A 17669-nucleotide genomic window follows, 5' to 3' on the forward strand; every position below is an offset into this window, starting at 1 on the left:
AAGTGGGGGCCTTTCTGAGCACCCGTCGAGCCTTCAGACTCACACGCAGCCATGTTCAGGGACGGGGCGGTGGGAAGGAAGGTTTCCGCGGTCAACGGCTAGCTCTTCCCTGGACTCACAGCTCGCTCCCCCCCCCCCCGCACAGTTGCCACATGGTACGGTCCACTCCGTGCGCAGCCCACGTGGGCCGCGGAGCCCGGCAGCGCCGGGTCAGACCCGCGCGTAGCTGGAGTCCGGGGGCGCGCGGCTCCCGGCTTCGGGAGTCTGGAGGCCACCGCGGAACCCAAGGCCGCACACGGTAAGGGTGGAGCCTCCCCGGAGCGCGAGGGCTGCGGCCCGAATGGGGCCGCCCCGAGTTGGAGGTCCTGTGGCCGGGTCCCGGGCGGAGGGGGGCGGTGATGGGTTGTGTTGTGCGCTTTCCCCAGGCCGCCGGGTGAACGGCGCGGGGGGCTCCTTCGCCCGTCCCGAGGGACGCGGGCGGAGGCCCGCGCGTCGGCCGGCTTCCTGCGGAAGTTGGGTTTGGGGAGCTCAAACGGCCTCGGCGGGGACGGCGCTGTTTCCGCGGCCCCTGCGGGGCGCAGCCGCCGCGCCAGCCGCTCCGTCCTCGCCCCGAGGTCGTCTGTGTGCGGCGGAAACTTGAGCCTGCCCTCCATTTGGAGTGTTTATTCCTAACGAAATGCCGCGCGTACAGTTGGGAAGCGGTGTACCGTGTTAAACGGACAATGGATCTTGCTTTTTTGTGGTTTGGATTCAGGGCCTCGCTAGGTAGACGAGGCTGGACTCGAACCAGCGACGCTTCCTGACTCCGTTTCTTCGGACTCGAGTTGCCCAGGATGTTTACCCTTTTTTGTTTTTATCAACCTGACTTGTTTAGACTAGTGATGTGATCATGTAAAGAAACCGCACTTGTAAATAAAAACGTTATTGTTCTTTCAAAGTCTGGTGGGATTTACAAGGGAATCAATCAACCAGAGTGGATTTGGGGCTTCAGAAGTTTGCTCTGAGGCAGAATGAGATGCTTAGCCAAACTTTGTGATCTACAAATGGTGAGCATTGTGGCACACAGCCTGTCATCCTAATCTCTGGAGGCTGAGACAGGAGGATCCTTAAAATGAAAAAAAAAAAAAAAATCAGCGCTGATAAGGGCCTGAAAATCATTTTTTTGTATCCCTAACCTTTACAGCAAGCACTATTTTGGAGCCGAGTGAATGATGAGATCAGTGTTTACCCTGAGATGACTCTACAGCACCACAAAAAATGTTACTTGAAGAATAGTTAAACTGAGCCATTGTCATAAGCTAGACCTTGTGCTAGAGCGGCACAAGCAATATCTTGTTAGGTAGCAGCATAACTGAAGTCTTCTGGCTCCCAGTTTAATGCCGCGATGGGCTTCAGGGCAGAGCCAAGTTGGTATGGGGAAAAAAACAAACAAACAAAAACACCTGACAGGTCAGTGGAAGCTCATTTCCTACCAAATTTTAACAGATACTATCAATACCAGAAGATTACTTTTGAACACTTATTTCCTTTCTAAGGTTACTTGAAAGTGAGACTTCCTCTTTTATAAATCTCTTTTCAGTAGACTTTCCAAGTTACAAATCTCCCAGATATTAGACCTCAAATATGCAATCTAATTCAGAGCATTAAAATAAGCTACCTTCCACTATGTAGAAAAAAATCAAAAGTTGCATACAATTAGTGGACAGAGTTAGTGGCATTTGGGGCTGGGAAGGTGGCTCAGTGGTAGAGCGCTTGCCTTGCATGCAGGAGGCCCTGGGTTGGCTTCCTCAGCACCACATAAGCAAAAAGGAAAAAGCCGGAAGTGGTGCTGTGGCTCAAGTGGTAGAGTGCTAGCCTTGAGCTGAAGAGCTGAGGGACAGCGCCCAGACCCAGAGTTCAGGCCCCACAACCGGACCCAAAAAAAAAAAAAGAAAGAACTAATGGCATTTGACCATCAGTAGTAATAGTAATAATAATGACTCATTGTTAAGTATTTCTTATTCACTTGTCTCCATACTGTGTTGTATGTAGATTATTTAGTGTAAGATAATATACATCAAATTTGCCTAATTAGTTGGCCTAATGTAAAATTGATAGTTCAAAAGCTAAAAGTGGCAGCAACCTTTCTTAAACAAAAAACAATGCAGGGCACTGGTGACTCATGTCTTTAATCCTAAACTAATCAGGAGGCTGAGATTGAGGAATCACAAGCCATCCTGGGCAAGAAATTCCTGAAGACTTTTACCTCCAAAAAGCTGGAAGTAGGGGCTGGGAAGGTGGCTCAGTGGTAGAGCGCTTGCCTTGCATGCATGAGCCCTGGGTTCGATTCCTCAGCACCACATAAGCAAAAAAAGAAAAAAGCCAGAAGTGGCACTGTGGTTCAAGAGGTAGAGCGCTAGCCTTGAGCTGAAGAGCTGAGGGACAGCACCCAGGCCCAGAGTTAAGGCCCCAAGACCGGACCCAAAAAAAAAAAAAAAAAAAAGCCGGAAGTAGAGCAATGGCACAAGTGGTAGAACACTAGCCTTGAGCAAAAAGCTCAGAGACAGCACCTAGGCCCTAAGTTCAAGCCCAGGACACCAGTATGTATGTGTATGTTATATTTAATATATGTATTTACATATTTATATGTGTGAATATTTACACACCCATGTATATTTTTGGTAAAATGATGTATTTATGCATTACTGCTCTTATTTCTTTCTGACACTTGGTTTTGTTGCTTTGTTGAGACAGGAGTCTCATATAGCCCAGGCTGGCCTTGAATTTGGGATCTTCCTGCTTTGCATCCTAAGCACTAAGGTTATATGTATGCACCACCAGTCCTGGCTTTCTAGCTGTTTTGACCTTTTACTTTTGAAGGCTGTTATTTTTCTTGTTCCGTACAGTGAAACAGGATTTGGCAAAACTAGTTCTGTTCAATTCTGTCTTGAAGAATAGTATTCTATCTGAAATAGCAGTGATCTCTGAGGATAAAATAAGAAACAACCTTCAGTGTTTTATATAGCTTTACTAATATTATGATCCATTTAGAACAGTGATTTTCTGTTTATTTTGTGACTATACAGGGTTGTATTTGAATTAATTCAATATTTGGGTTTTTTTTTCTCTGTTGTTATTCTTGCGACAGAGTCTTACTGTGTAACCCAGGCTAACCTTGAACTCATTTGTTTGTTTTCTTTTACCAGGCCTGGGGCTTGAAGTCAAGGCCTAGGCACTGAAGGCTAGCACCCTGCCAGCTTGAGCCACAGCTTCACTTCTGGGTTGTTGATGGTTAATTGGAGATAAGACTTCCCTGCCCAGGCTAGCTTCAAACTGAGATGGTCAGGTCTCAGCTTCCTGTCTTGTCTGAAAGGAGAGACTAGTCGAAATGCACTCTTGGTCCTGCCTCAGTCTCTGGAGTGCTGGGATTCTACCAAAATGCCTTTCAAACCAAATTCCAAAAACATTTCATTCCATCACTGTATTTTCTATTGAAGTAATGAAACTATCAGGTGTAAACCATGGTGGAGAATGCCTGCAATTCCAGCATTTAGAGGCTGGGCCAGAAGGATTGAGAATTGAGGGCCAATCTGTGCTACATAGTGAAACTGTCTTAAACAAACAAAAAAGAATCACATGAACTAAATTATTAGTACGTGAACTAAATTATTAGTTCACCTGGACTTTGAACATTTACAGATTTTTGGCTTAAATGTTTTTCTTTTTTTTTTTTTTTTGGTCAGTCCTGGGCTTGAACTCTGGGCTTGGGCACTGTCCCTGTGCTCTTCAGCTCAAGGCTAGCGCTCTAGCACTTGAGCCACAGCACCACTTCCAAATGTTTTTCTTATACCAATGATCTATTTTGTTTTTTAATTATAAAAGCATATCTTTATGTTTTCCAATTCAGAAGTTACTGCTTTCATTTTTGTCGTTGCCTTTGAAGCTTTTTCTATATGAGACACATCTCACTAATTTAGTTATAAAAATTTATTTAAGCTCCTTTCATTTAAAAAAAATTCCAGTTTATCCTTTGTTTGTTTGAATACTGCTTTCAACATTTAAATAATTGAATTTCTCTTTTGATGGTTATATTTTTCTCTTTGTAGGCTACTTTCAGAAAAATGGCCCTTTCAGCCCAGCAGATATTCCGATTGTTCAACTCAATTAAATTGAGTAGCTTCATTAACACTGTACAACTCACAAAACATTTTCTGGGACCAGGGAGAACCCTGTCACAGGGCTTTTGTGTTCCAGCTCAGATGTCCTCTGATAATTGCTTTCTCCAGTGGGGATTTAAGACATACAAGACTTCCTCCTTGTGGAATAGTTCCCAACCTATTAACTCCAGCAGGCCAGACAGCAGGCCTGTTCAAGACACGCTACCTCCTTCAGTGAATGAAACGCCAGAGAAGATACCCAGTTTTGATTCTGAACTAGCCCTAGAAGGTAATGCTAAACTTCTGGAAAAGTCTCCTTTGCCCACTTTAGGTATAAAAGGTTGCCTGTTTCTATTCTGATAGCCCATTATAGGTCTTATTTTGTGTCGGCCAAGAAAATAAACAATGCCAGTTTTTCCATTTACACACGTATGCATGCTAGTACTAAGGCCTGAACTTAAGGCCTTGCTTTTGCTCAGCTTTTTCACTCATGGCTCACTTTACCACTGGAGCTGTGCCTTCACTTCCAGCTTTTTGCTGGTTAACTAGACATAAAAGTCTCTCAAATTTGTTTGCCTGGACTAGCTTTGAACCAAGATCCTTAGATATCAGCCTCCTTGGTAGTACCTGTGGTAGACTCAGTCTCATAAAAGAAAATGTGCTTGAAGAGCAGTTGACCTTTAACATTTTTACCTGTTAATGAAAAGTGAAGGAAAAGAGTCCCTCCACCAGGTATGGTGGCACATTCCCTGTAACTTTTGCTCTTAGGATGCTGAGGTGGAAGAAAAAAGGAGTTTTGTACCTTAAAAGTTACCCCCAAATTTTCTTACCCTGGAGAAACAGTAGTTGGTGTAAGGCAGAATATTTGGATTTCTTAAATGTTTAATGATAAAATGACCCCAGTATTTAACCAGTGAGATAGGAAACTAGGAAAGAGCTGATCTATGTAGAATACTTGTAGGTTTGTACATTACTGTGCTAACTTGGCTTTGTTTTTTTCTGCGGTCTCTAAGAACTGGATGACTTGCCTCCATGGTCTCCACTGCAGCCAATTTCTGAGGAGGAGGCTATTCAGATTACTGTATGCCCTCCATTGCCTCTAGCTTCATACACACTTCAAGACTATGTAGATCATTCTGAGACTCTGCAGAAGTTAGTGCTGCTAGGTAAGTTTCCAACCTACAGGTACATTGCTTCTTCATTTACTTTTTGGCGGTACTCAGATCTGAACTCAGAGCCTTCAGCTTCCTAGGCAGACAGTTAACAACTTGAACCACTCCCTTACAAGTACTTCTTGAGGAACTCTTGGTTTATTTTTTTCCCCTTTTTAAATTAACATTTTAATCTGATCAAAGGCAGAGTATTTTTGGATTTCTTAAATATTTAATTATGAAATGATCCCAGTATTTACCCATGAGCAAAAAAGTCTAGTGCTGTGTCCAGGCCTCCCATAGAAAATTGTATTCCCTGCTCTGTCCCACTTAACTCTACATCCCCACTTTCATCATTCCATTTATACTTGACCCCCCTGGGCTCTGTTTCTGAGTTTTTTTGCTTATTGTCAACATTCTACCACTTGAACGACAGCTTCATTTCAGCTTTTTGGTGATTAATTGGAAATGAAAGTCTCATGGACTTTCCTCCTGGGCTGGCTTCAAACCACAATCCTCAGATTTCATCCTCCTGGGTAGCTAGTCTTACTGACATCAGCTACTTGCATGCACCCAGACTTTTGGTCTTGAGGCCATCCTTTATTCATCTGGAAGTGAATCACTTCACCTAGCTAGTTTAACATCTTTCTGTATGTTTCTCAAGTCTTGTAGTATCAACCTTCATCTAGCTCATTTATTACTGACCAACTGTGGGTAACTTCTGACTTGATAATCTTATCCACTAGATTGGCCCTGAAAATCTATGTTATGTTAGTGCTCTTTCTATAATGTAAATGTGACTTAACTTAAAAGTTCCTCAAAGCCTTTCCAAGCCTCAGTGTTCTTCCTGTTTTCCTCCTCCTTATCTTTCCATCTTCGTTACCTGCTACATGTTCCTTGGCCAACCTGAGAACTTAGCTCAGAGATCCAGCAGCTTCTGAAATGTTTTCTTTGACTCTGCAGACAGGATCGCCCTCTTCGCCCCCACTTTCTTCCTGGCTTACTTGGATCTTAGCACTAATAAGAGTGAATGATAATTATTCACCTGTCCCTGTGCTTAATTACCTAGAGGTTACCAAAGTGTGTAGAGAATGGCCTTTGTTCTCAAGAAGCTGCAGATGTTCAGAACATTGAAGCTCACATATTTAAGACCATAGCTGGTTGTAGAGTTCATTTTATTAGTTCATTTTATTGGCTCTGGGTTTCATCACCAACACAATAAACAAAACAAAACAAAAAAACAACTGAAGTGCCAGGATGAAAAGTAAAGTGGGAAGTTCCTAATAGAAGATGCAGATAAAGTTTTCCATGAGTCAACCTAAGTGTCCATTAGTTAAGGAACAGATGAAGCAAAGTGCTACAAATTTACAATTCCTTCCCCAAAAAGGAGATCAGCATAAATGAACCCGAAGGACATTATGCTAAGTGAAATAAGACAGACGTTGGAAGACATATAGATCATGATCTCCCTGTAATATATTAGAACTAAGAATTACAAACTCACAGAAGCAGAAGATCAAATGGTTGGAAAAGAATTAGGAGCAAGAAAAGGAGGGCATGGGAAAATGTTGGACAAAGGCACAAAGTTTCAATTAGATACATGTTCTGAAAAGTACAGTGCAGTGTGATGACTATAGTTAATAATCATATACCGATACGTGGAAAGTGCTAAGTGTAGTTTTGGTGGTTGTTTTTAAATTTTTTTTATTTTTTTCACTGTGCTGGAGTTTGAACTCAGAACCTTGCGCTTGTGTGGCTTGCTTGCTCAGCTGGTGTTCTACTACTTGAGACATGCCTACAACCTAGCTTTTTGCTGGTTATTTTAGAGATGCAGTCTAGCAGACTTTTCTGTTCTGGCTGACCTTCCACTGTGATCTTTGGGGTCTCCACCTCCTGATTAGCTAGGATTACAGGTATAAGTCACCAGCTCCTGACTTACTAAGAGTAGATTTTAATGTTCTCACCACAAGAAATGAAATGAATAGTGATACACATTAGTTATGTTGATTTAGTTATTATGTATGGTGCATGTATCAAAACATGTTATACCCCCAAATATATAGTTTCAAAAAGCTGTTCTGTAAGTTCAGAGGTGAGAGGTGACATTTGCTGTGGGCCAGAGAGCCACTCACCTTTTCTTCAGAATAGTTTTCTTGGTTTATGGGAAGTACCCTGGGTGAGGCAAGATAATCTTAAGACATGGCCCTTGCCTTTAAATAATTTATAGTGTATGTAGAGCTTTGGAATATATTCCACTATAGTGGAAGGACCAAATATATTCTATGACAAACATAGAAGAACCATGGCTTGTCAATGTTTTTGAAAATTTGTCTATTTGCTTGGCAGATGTTTTCTGCTTTTCTCTGCTTGTTCTACATCTCAGGAGGCCAATCCCTGGGCCCAGGGGCTCTGATGCCAGCTGGCTTCTAAGAAGGTTCAGCCAGAGGGAGGAACCTGCAGGGGAGGAGGCTAGGAAGCCAGGTGGGGCTGTTTCCCACATCTCCCTTCTCTAGGTCCTGTAACTGTCCCTCCATGACAACAGGTCTGCAGGAGCATCCTGTCTTTAATAGTTTCAGGCTCCCTCTGAGCTCTGGTTAACACTCTGGCCTCCCTGTGTGTGGTGCCCTATGTGTTCCCTTAACTCTGCTTGTGCCACTGTACTGAGTTCCTCCCTTACAGTTCTTTCTGGTTGAGCTTTCCAAGGAAATGTATTTGTTGCCTACCAGACCCTGACTGATAAATATGTGTAACCATAAATGAAGACAATAGTCATAGTAATATTTGTAGCCCAAAAGCTGATCTTGTACTGGTTAGATGGTATAGTGTTCAGTTTGTGTATCCCAGTGCTTAGCCGAGGACCAAGCAGGCATTCAGTGACCGTGTTTTCAGGTTAATGAAATCATGAGTGAGCCCAGCTGAGTTGACTGAACCCTGTGCTCTCCTGATGAGATTCTGCTCTCCTGGGGCTGTTAGAACACAGCTCCTCAGGGCCTCTGCTTGAGCACAGTTAGAGTGTGACAGCTTATGCAAGGCCCTAGAACACATATAAGCTGTAATTGCTAGTTAAATGTGACGTCTGAATCTTTAATTGTCCTTTATTTATCATCGATTTTTGGAACTTGTTTCTATTTTATCAATCTTTTAATTAGGCTTGTTTTTCTATTAATTTTTTTTAACTTATATAAGAATAACATCTAGTTGTTAAGAGTATAAATATTGCAAGAGATAAACCTCTTTTCCTCTCCCAGTTTTCAAAGATAAACACTATGAGTTGATTGTTAAATAACTTTCCAAACCTTTTTCTAAATGTATATGATAGAGAAAGCCATACATAGGTTTTATATTTTTTGTGATTCACAGTATTCAAATTACATAAGCGTATTCAGAGGGATGAACCCTGCAGAATAATTACATTATCCAAGAAGCTATAGACAAGAGGTGATGGCCTGGTGTCCTTATGGTTTAGTGAATTTGTCTTTGGGGAAACTTAGACTTAGATGCCCTTGTTTTCCTGTATACTTGTCTTCAGAATAAATGTATAATGCATTTGTTTCTAATCCTGTAACCAGTATAATTTAAAAATATTTAAATCTCCTATTTCAGTTCTTTGAATAGACTGTTGGTGAGTCATTCTTGTGCTTATCTATTTGAAACTCATGGCTGAATAATAAATTATCTTAACACTGTATTTCTAATTTTTGGAGGAGTGGATTTGTCCAAGATAGAAAAACATCCAGATGCAGCCAACCTCCTCCTAAGACTGGATTTTGAAAAAGACATTAAGCAAATACTACTATTTCTCAAGGATTTGGGTTTGGAGGATAACCAACTGGGAGCATTCCTAAGTAAAAATTATGCCATTTTCTCTGAGGACCTTGAAAATCTTAAGACCAGGTAGGGCTTTTATAATAATTCTCATATAACCTAAGAAGTGGTGGGAAGATATATGGATGTGAGAAATTTGTAAGTCTGTTGCATGGGGAACTCTGGGATGATGAGCATTAATTGTTAATTGTTAGTATTGTTACAAATCTCTCATCTGAGTTAAATATAACAGTGCTTTTAGTGAATTATCCATTACAATTTTATCATTTCAACTTATTGCTGAGTCAGTGGACTGTTTTGTGTCATAAATTTAAGTATATTTTTTCTAAACGTTTCTATTAACAAAAAGCTGAATTATCTTGAATAATTTTGAGCACATGACATTTATTGTTTCTCTTTTTTGTTTTTTTAAGCTTTAGCTTAGACTGGCCTTGAACTCTTCATCCTTACATGTGCTTAGATTGAAACCATGAACCGAGATTGAAAACATGCACCACCACTGGTGACTTTGCTGTCCATTTTTTTTGGTGGTACTACAATTGAACTCAGGGCCTTGCACTTGCTAAGCAGGTGTAATACTACTGAACCATGCCTCCAGCCTTTACTGTGCTAGTTTTTTTTTTTTTTTTGGGGGGGGGGGTCTGGTCATGGGGCCTGAACTACGGGCCTGGGCACTGTCCCTCAGCTCTTCAGCTCAAGGCTAGCGTTCTACTACTTGAGCCACAGCGCCACTTCCGGCTTTTTTTTTCTTTTTGCTTATGTGGTGCTAAGGAATCGAACCCAGGGCCTCTGGCATGCAAGGCATGCGCTCTACCACTGAGCCACCTTCCCAGCCCTGTGCTAGTTATTTTTGACATAGGATCTTGCCTGGTGCTGAATGCACTTGGATGCCTACTCTATGCAAGGTGATAGACACATACTACAACATCTAGCTCTTTCTTGAGAAAGAGTTTCATGAACTTTTCTGCCCCAGCTTTCCTTGAATTGTGATCCTCCCAATCTTAGCCTCCCACATTGCTGTGGTTATATAAGTATGATACACCAGTAGCTCAGCTTGTATTTGTGTGTGCATGTGTGTGTGTGTGTGTCAGTGATTATAGTTGTGAGCCACTAGCACCTAGCTTTGTATCTAATTTTTGATGATAAGACACATTCTTTTGGCAAATTAGTGTATCATTTGCTTACTCAATTGGCTATTGTGGTTGTTGTTTCTTTAAAAAAATTTTTTTACTTAAATAGTTCTTTGTAAATATCTTCGTACTTCCTTCAACATTCAAAGAAATGCTAAATTTGTGAGAAGCTGTACAATGAGATAGTAGTCTCTTGAGAATGATTTTGCTAGTTAGTAAGAAATAAGACAAAGTGGGAATAAGACAAAGCTTCTGTCCTTTAGGTTTTTTTTTTTTTTTTAATTCATCATACCCTTTCCTCTAACTAACACTGCTCTATTTTGCTGAGTTCACTATGTGAGAACACTACGCTGTGTACCATATTACTCAAATTAGAAAAACTAGTATTAACTTTGGCTTTTCCTCTTTTGGGATCACATCTGATAAATCACCCAGGCCATCAGCTCTATCTTTCTATCTCCCAGACCAGCCAGTGTCTTTGTCTTCATCTCCAATTGGAATACCCCACCCCAGGTCCCATCAGTTCACACCTATATCATGGCAGTAGCCTCCTAGCTGTCTGTCTGCTCTTAAGCCCCTACTCTGTTGTCCACACTAGTGTTGAGCCTCTCAACATCTCAGAGAGCTTTACAGTTTTCGAACCTTCATAATCTTATGCTTTTCCCTTTTTTTCTTTTTTCTGAGTTAGGGGAAAAGAAAGAAAAACAGCTTTCCTTTCTTATATTGACCCTTACATTTAAAGCGTTGAGCTAGGTATCAGACATGAAAGACTTGCTGTCTTCTATCATGAGACTCATAGGCTGTGTCATACAGACAATCACAGTACAGGGGAGAGAAAGTTATTCTAGGAAACTCATCCAGCTCTTTCCTTCTGGCTGCCAGGAATTTCCTCACCATTCCCAAACCATCTTGCCCTGACTGTTCCAATTTCTTCCAAGGAAGCTTAAGTAAAGGAATTAGGCATTATTTTAGAAGCTACATTATGATCATCACTGTCTCTGGGAAGCAGAGAGGTTCAGTAATTTATCCAAGATTGCACACAGCGTGAGTGGCAGAACTGGGATTCAAACCCAGTTCATCTAGCTCCACAGTCCTTGCTACTATACCATAGTATCCCCCTACATGTAACTCTGAAGAAAACTTAAAAAGCGAATTTAGACCTTAAACTTGCTCAAGACCACATATGCTCCTAACAACTGGGGAATATTCCAAATTTGGGCTGTAAAATAGTGTTTTTATCCTTTTTTATGTATCTTTTCTGATTTAAGAGCCTTATTATTTTTAAAAAATAATTCTTTTGGAAAATAGCATGGCACAAGTAAATGTTTATGTGTATATTTTTATTTCTTACTAATATGTATTATACATATATGTATTTTTTTCCTAGGGTGGCTTATCTACAATCAAAAAATTTCAGTAAGGCAGATATTACACAGATGGTCAGAAATGCACCATTTTTGCTGAGTTTTTCAGTGGAAAGATTGGACAACAGATTGGGATTTTTCCAGAAAGAACTTGAACTCAGTGTAAAGAAGGTAAAAAAAGAAAGAAAGGAAGGAAGGAAGGGAGGGAGGGAGGGAGGGAAAATAACATTTCAATATCTAATACTTTTGGTGACTGTTAAATAACATGTTCTTTATACCTAGCCCATAAGAGTCCCATAAATTCCTGATACTTTTTGTACAAAACTGAATTACTCTGCAAGGTTAATCTTATCACATTGCTTAAGTTTTGTTTTCAATGTTTGTTTTTTATATATTCCCAGACTTCTTGATCATTTCTCTGGACATCCTTTGAACTTTAGCCTTATATTCCTAATCAGGCTTAGTTTGTTTTTTTTTTTTTTTCAAATACTGTTAAATGTGTGTGTACAGTAATAATAGATTGTTTTGTTTCTAATTGTAGACTAGAGATCTGATTGTTCGTCTACCAAGACTACTGACTGGGAGTCTAGAGCCTATAAAAGAAAATATGAAGGTAGGACAGCCTCAAGCATTTGAGAAGTCCATTTCTTTCTTTATGTGTTTAAGTTCTTTGGAGAGAATAAATATTGCTATTAGTCTTGTTAAAGAAAACTAGGTTTCTTTTTTTTTGAGGGGGGGGGGCGGGGGGTCCAGTCATGGGGCCTGAACTCTAGGCCTGGGCGCTGTCCTTCAGCTCTTCAGCTCAAGGCTAGCGCTCTACCCTTGAGCCACAGCACCACTTCTGGCTTTTTTTCTTTTTTGCTTCTGTGGTGCTGAGGAATTGAACCCAGGGCCTCATGCATGCAAGGCAAGTGCTCTACCACTGAGCCACCTTCCCAGCCCAGAAAACTAGGTTTCTAAAGATAGCCAAAGCCAAGCGTCGGTGGCTCATGTCTGGAATCCTAGGTACTCAGGAGGCTGAGATCTGAGGATCATGGTTCAGTCAGCCCAGGCAGGTAAGTCCATGAGACTCCTATCTCCAGTTAACTCTGAAAAGCTGGAAATAGCACTGTAGCAAAAATTCAGGAGTAGCACCGAGGCCCTGAGTTCAAGCCCCAGGACCAAACCAAAGAGGCGGGGTGGGGAGAAGCCAAGACTATAACTAGTTAATATACAAAGTGGCAGTGATATTTGAAATTAATGTAAAGCCTGGTCTCTGAGGTGCATATTCAGTCATTGAGGACATTGTTAATGACCAACCAACCACCTACCCAAGTACTCTTTGGAGAGCTGATAATCTAGTGTAGGTGACAACAGTGGCTTGGTAGAGGGGGATGTGAGGTGGGAGTGTGTCATGGGTAGGATGTTGAAAGTACATAGAAGGCTTTCCCCTTATGGGAATCTTGACATAGTTTCTCAATAACATATATGTAGCTATGCTTGGAAACAAGTTCAAAAGCACTTGGAAAGCTTTAACACTCATCTGCTTGTAGTCCTTACAAACAACCTACCCAGGTCTCCCTTACACTACCCAGGTCTCCCTTACACCGTTATCCCATCTAAGATTCACGCTGCTCCTTCAAGGGACCATCATGATCACTGTGCTGTGTCATCCTTAGGAGAGAATTGGAAGTTCAGTTGCACCCAGAAGCAGGAAGGCACACTCTCTTGAGGGCATTGATAGTGCTACCCCCAGATTTTTTTAATGTCACTATTTTCCACTTAAAAAAAGATGTCAATTTGTTTCCTGGTATATTACCAAAATAGCTATTTTTATTCCTGACTTACAGAAAATGTATTTTCTTCTAGGTATATCGTCTTGAACTTGGTTTCAAACATAATGAAATTCAACACATGATCACCAGAATCCCAAAGATGCTAACTGCAAATAAAAGGAAGCTTACGCAGACCTTTGATTATGTGCACAATGTGATGAGCATCCCCCATCATATCATTGTCAAGTTCCCACAGGTACTACATATACCCCAGCTCTCGTGATGGTGCCCTTGCCCCACATGTGGGCTGCCCCCCACATGCGAAGTGGGGGCACTTATGTGACTGTCACAACTGTGTGAAGAAAGTAAATATAAAGTGATTTACTTGTCCAGAGTTACTGATTTAACAGGTGGCAAAACCCAGACAATTAAATAAACCCAGCCTCTTTATCAAGACACCCTGCCACTCTAGCAGTGATGTCAATCAGTAAAACAATGAGTGGCATTTACCACAAGGAAGGAAACCTTCCAAGTAGAGGAAACTATGAGCTAACAAATATACCATAGTCATAGCTGGCAAGCCCAATTGTAGAATGGGCTTGAGATTTTCCAGCTTCTTGAACTCTATTATTGAAAATGAAACAAGATAGAAAGATTATTAGTAAGAAAATACATTGACAAACTGAGGGACCCAACAGATACTTTAAATTTTTGCAAGGATTTTGAAACTGCATGCGTGCTAAGAAGCTTAACTTTCTCATAGATATAGTTCTGGTTAGCATATATAACATATAATAAATTTTAAACTGGGAGAGAACTATCACACAAGAAAAGATCATGAAAGCCAGGGCCAGAGGCTCACACCTGTAATCCTAGCTACTCAGGAGGCTGAGATCTGAGGATCACGGTTCAAAGCCAGCCCAGGCAGAAAAGCCATGAGACTCTTATCTCTAATAAACCATTAGAAAACCAGAAGTGGTGCTGTGGCTCAAGCAGTAGAGCGCTCGTCTTGAGCTGAACAGCACAGGGATAGCGCTCAGGCCCAGAGTTCAAGCACCACGACTGACCAAAAAAAAAAAATCGTGAAAGGTAAGAAAATAGTAATTATTGGTAGTAATTTGGGAGTGTTTTTGAGAGGAAACTCAATCGGAGCTGTGGCTTTTGAACCTGAAATAGTATACAGTTCTCTTACGATAATGTAACCTTGACATATGGTGTGGCAGCACCGCAAGTTCCAGAGCAGAGAGTCTACAGAGTGACACCTGCCTCAAAAATAAAAACATGAATTCATTACATAGTAACCTCAGACCATTGGAGAAGTAAACACAGTATCTGGTCATAAACTATATAAATGCTTTAAAGTGTTGTTAAATTTAGGTCTTTTTTAATTTCCTGGTTTTTGAGCTGTACTTTAAAAGACAAACAACAAAAGACATCTGAAGCTTCTTATACCATTAGTAGTAATGATGTGGTAAGGGACATTTAGTTACCAAGAACGTCATTTGTGTTTTTGCAGAGACATAAAAAAGAGTCATTTTGTCCCCAAAGCACATTGACTCCATTTTTTAATTAGTACCTTGTATTTTTTTGGCCACTGTTGTCAAAGCAAGTTTGTTTTCAGCAGTTATTTTTCATTGTCCCTTCCAATTGAACTATTACTACTTTGTTTCCTTTGTACACCAGGAAAAAGGCCTAGAGCTTATGTGTCCTGCACTGAGTTCTTCTGTCCAAGCCTGGATCCTCACTGTCAGTGAGACAACTGCTTACCACAAACATCCCTCCCCTTACCCTCCAGCATCTTGCCCTCAGCCTCTGGAGTTTGGCTCTGGCCACACGTCTGCCAGACCTCCAGGCCTTTGTAAAGTTTTCACCTCTCACCTGGCCTTTTGCAAGTTTTATTGCTACCTAACAGGGTCAACTTCATGGCTTCACTGTTTGCTTCTAGTTGGGGAGCAGCAGGAATTCTTTAAAGGAAATTTCACAGATTATGCAATTTTTTTTTTCTGACATGGACATTGGTTCTCAAATTTTAAAGCAGGTTTCTGAGCCCCTACTCTTAGTATCTGATGAGATAGGTTGGAGATGAGGCCTGAGATTTGTTCTAACACATTCCCCTCTGTCTCTGGAGTAGTCTATTTTCTTTGCCCATCATGTAGCTTTTCATTCCTTTCTAACTGTTCTAATTGTTTTTTTTGTTTTTTTTTAATAATTTTTTTCTTGAGCTTAAGTGATTAATAAATTTCACAAATTTATGTGAAACACATTGTAACCTTCACCAGGCAAATTGCTATTATCATGGTCTTTAATGTTTGTGAATTCTTTTTTTTTTTGTGAAAATACCGTACAGAGAGGTTACAATTACATGGGCAAGATAATGAGTACATTTCTCATCAAGCATTGTTGCCTCCTCCTTTGCTTCCCCTTCCCATCCCTTCCCATCCCCCCCCTTCCCCTGCCTCCCCACAAAGTTGTAAAGTTCGTTTTTTGACATAATGATTTGTACATCTCATTGTTGCAATGGGTCTGCCTGTATCCCTATTTAATGTTTTTGCTATCATGCAATTGTTTCTAACATATTTATTTATTTTTTTTTTTTTTTGTCGGTCGTGGGGCTTGAACTCTGGGCCTGGGCTCTGTCCCTCAGCTCTTCAGCTCAAGGTGAGCGCTCTACCACTTGAGCTACAGCACCACTTCCGGTTTTCTGGCGGTTTATTGGAGATAGGAGTCTCACGGTCTCTCCTGCCCGGGCTGGCTTTGAACCGCGATCCTCAGATCTCAGCCTCCTGAGTAGCTAGGATTACAGACGTGAGCCACCAGCGCCCGGCTTAACATATTTATTTATAAGATGATTTCTTTGTTGCTTTGTATGTCCCTCCCCCACAGTGTAACCCCTGCTTTCACTGTTTGTGAATTCTATGAGCTTTGACAAGACAACTATTTTTCCCACCTAATTGCTTTTTGAGTTCTTTTTAAAGTCATAATGTTGTCATTTGGTTTTTGAGAGAGGGTTTTGCCCTATAGCCCAAGCTGGACTTCATCTCTCAATCTTTCTGCCTCAGCTTGCTGAGTGCTGATATTGCATGCATATACTACCACACCTGTCCTATCTTTTAATAATATTTACTGCTATTCTGGGGATCAATCTAGGATCTCACACATAATGGGCATGTTCTATACTTTTAACCTACACCCCAGTCTGTTTCCTCATAACTTTTTTTTTTTTACAGAAACTTAAGATTTGAATTTTTCAACATGAATCATGGTTCTATTTGTTAACCTCTTAAAATATTTAGCCAAGTAATTTTTTAGTACTTTATCTTTTATTGTATAGCTTTCTTAAATTTATTTTTAACAAAACCTTCATTTTTCTTTTCTAGGTATTTAATACTCGGTTGTTTAAAATTAAAGAAAGACATCTGTTTCTTGTCTATTTAGGAAGAGCACAGTATGATCCACAAAAACCTAACTACATCTCTTTGGACAAATTAGTATCTATTCCTGATGAAATATTTTGTGAAGAACTTGCCAAAGCTTCAGTAAAGGACTTTGAAAAATTCATAAAAACTCTTTAGTTTTTAATGAATGCTAAAATGAAGTATTATAAAGTACATATATGTATATGTAAATAAATTTATTTTTAAAGTAACTGTCTTAGGTCTCAACTGATATTAGAAATAATTTATTGGTATTGTATATTTGGGTCTATACATTCTTTCTTGTAAGTTCCTTCTGACTCAATTCTTGTTAGACTCACCGTAACCTTTCTATTCAGGAAAAAGAGAACTGAAATAAAAGCAAGCTTAGAGAAAGAGCTTAGGAGCGGATGCTTTGCTATTCCTGTGAAGGTTCAAGAGGGTCTTTCCTCTTCTTGAATTCACAGACTTTAGATTTTATACCATAAAATACAAGTTTCTGGAGCATAATACATCATATCAGCCACTACTTGGTTCTCAAAACACATTGTTTTGGACTATGCATAGTGTTGTATTCCTGAGCTATAGTGTTGTATTCCTATGTTCTGGTATTCACAGTTGTCCATATATAGCCACTGAAAATCAGGAAAGAGAAAAGGATAGGGAGAAAAAGTTTGAGGCAATGAGATTTAATAACATTTAATAACACTTTGGCTTACTACCAGCAAGCAGATTTATAGTAGGAATTGACATTTTCTCCCACGGGAGAAAATGATTTTAATCTCTTGAGTCTTTGCTTCTTTGTAATATGGGGCATCACTTGAGTCATCTGCCTTACAATCACCAGGTTGTGGTACACTGGTAGTTCCCAGTGAACCAAACCTTGAATTTATACT

The 17669-nt window shown here is 40.5% G+C and overlaps 1 protein-coding gene across 3 annotated transcripts; it reads left to right on the plus strand.

Annotated features, from left to right (window-relative positions):
* Nucleotides 1-169: 169 nt before the first annotated feature.
* Mterf3 (mitochondrial transcription termination factor 3) lies at nucleotides 170-17006 on the plus strand. 3 transcript variants are annotated; one of them, XM_042673155.1, is made up of 8 exons: nucleotides 170-298; nucleotides 4086-4425; nucleotides 5150-5302; nucleotides 8992-9181; nucleotides 11630-11777; nucleotides 12148-12219; nucleotides 13455-13616; nucleotides 16796-17006. In XM_042673155.1, exons 2-8 carry the CDS (start codon nucleotides 4101-4103, stop codon nucleotides 16847-16849), a joined length of 1104 nt encoding a protein of 367 aa, XP_042529089.1. In that variant the 5' UTR covers nucleotides 170-298; nucleotides 4086-4100; the 3' UTR covers nucleotides 16850-17006. The 3 variants fall into 3 exon arrangements, with proteins under 3 accessions (XP_042529089.1, XP_042529087.1, XP_042529088.1); XM_042673153.1 differs by having other exon boundaries at nucleotides 172-298; nucleotides 16738-17006; XM_042673154.1 differs by lacking the exon at nucleotides 170-298 and adding an exon at nucleotides 2565-2583 and having other exon boundaries at nucleotides 16738-17006.
* The last annotated feature ends 663 nt before the right edge of the window (nucleotides 17007-17669 follow it).

The sequence above is a fragment of the Dipodomys spectabilis genome, unplaced genomic scaffold, assembly GCF_019054845.1.
Source record: "Dipodomys spectabilis isolate Male_0828 unplaced genomic scaffold, ASM1905484v1 ptg000783l, whole genome shotgun sequence".
Lineage (NCBI taxonomy): Eukaryota > Metazoa > Chordata > Mammalia > Rodentia > Heteromyidae > Dipodomys > Dipodomys spectabilis.

What these genes read in the sequence shown, in the direction of transcription:
- Mterf3 (XM_042673153.1), top strand. Translation starts at nt 4,101, where the DNA reads ATGGCCCTTTCAGCCCAGCAGATATTCCGATTGTTCAACTCAATTAAA. An exon ending in GCAGAAGTTAGTGCTGCTAG is followed by an intron (nt 5,303 to 8,991) that starts GTAAGTTTCCAA and finishes TAATTTTTGGAG; the next exon opens with GAGTGGATTTGTCCAAGATA. An exon ending in CTATAAAAGAAAATATGAAG is followed by an intron (nt 12,220 to 13,454) that starts GTAGGACAGCCT and finishes ATTTTCTTCTAG; the next exon opens with GTATATCGTCTTGAACTTGG.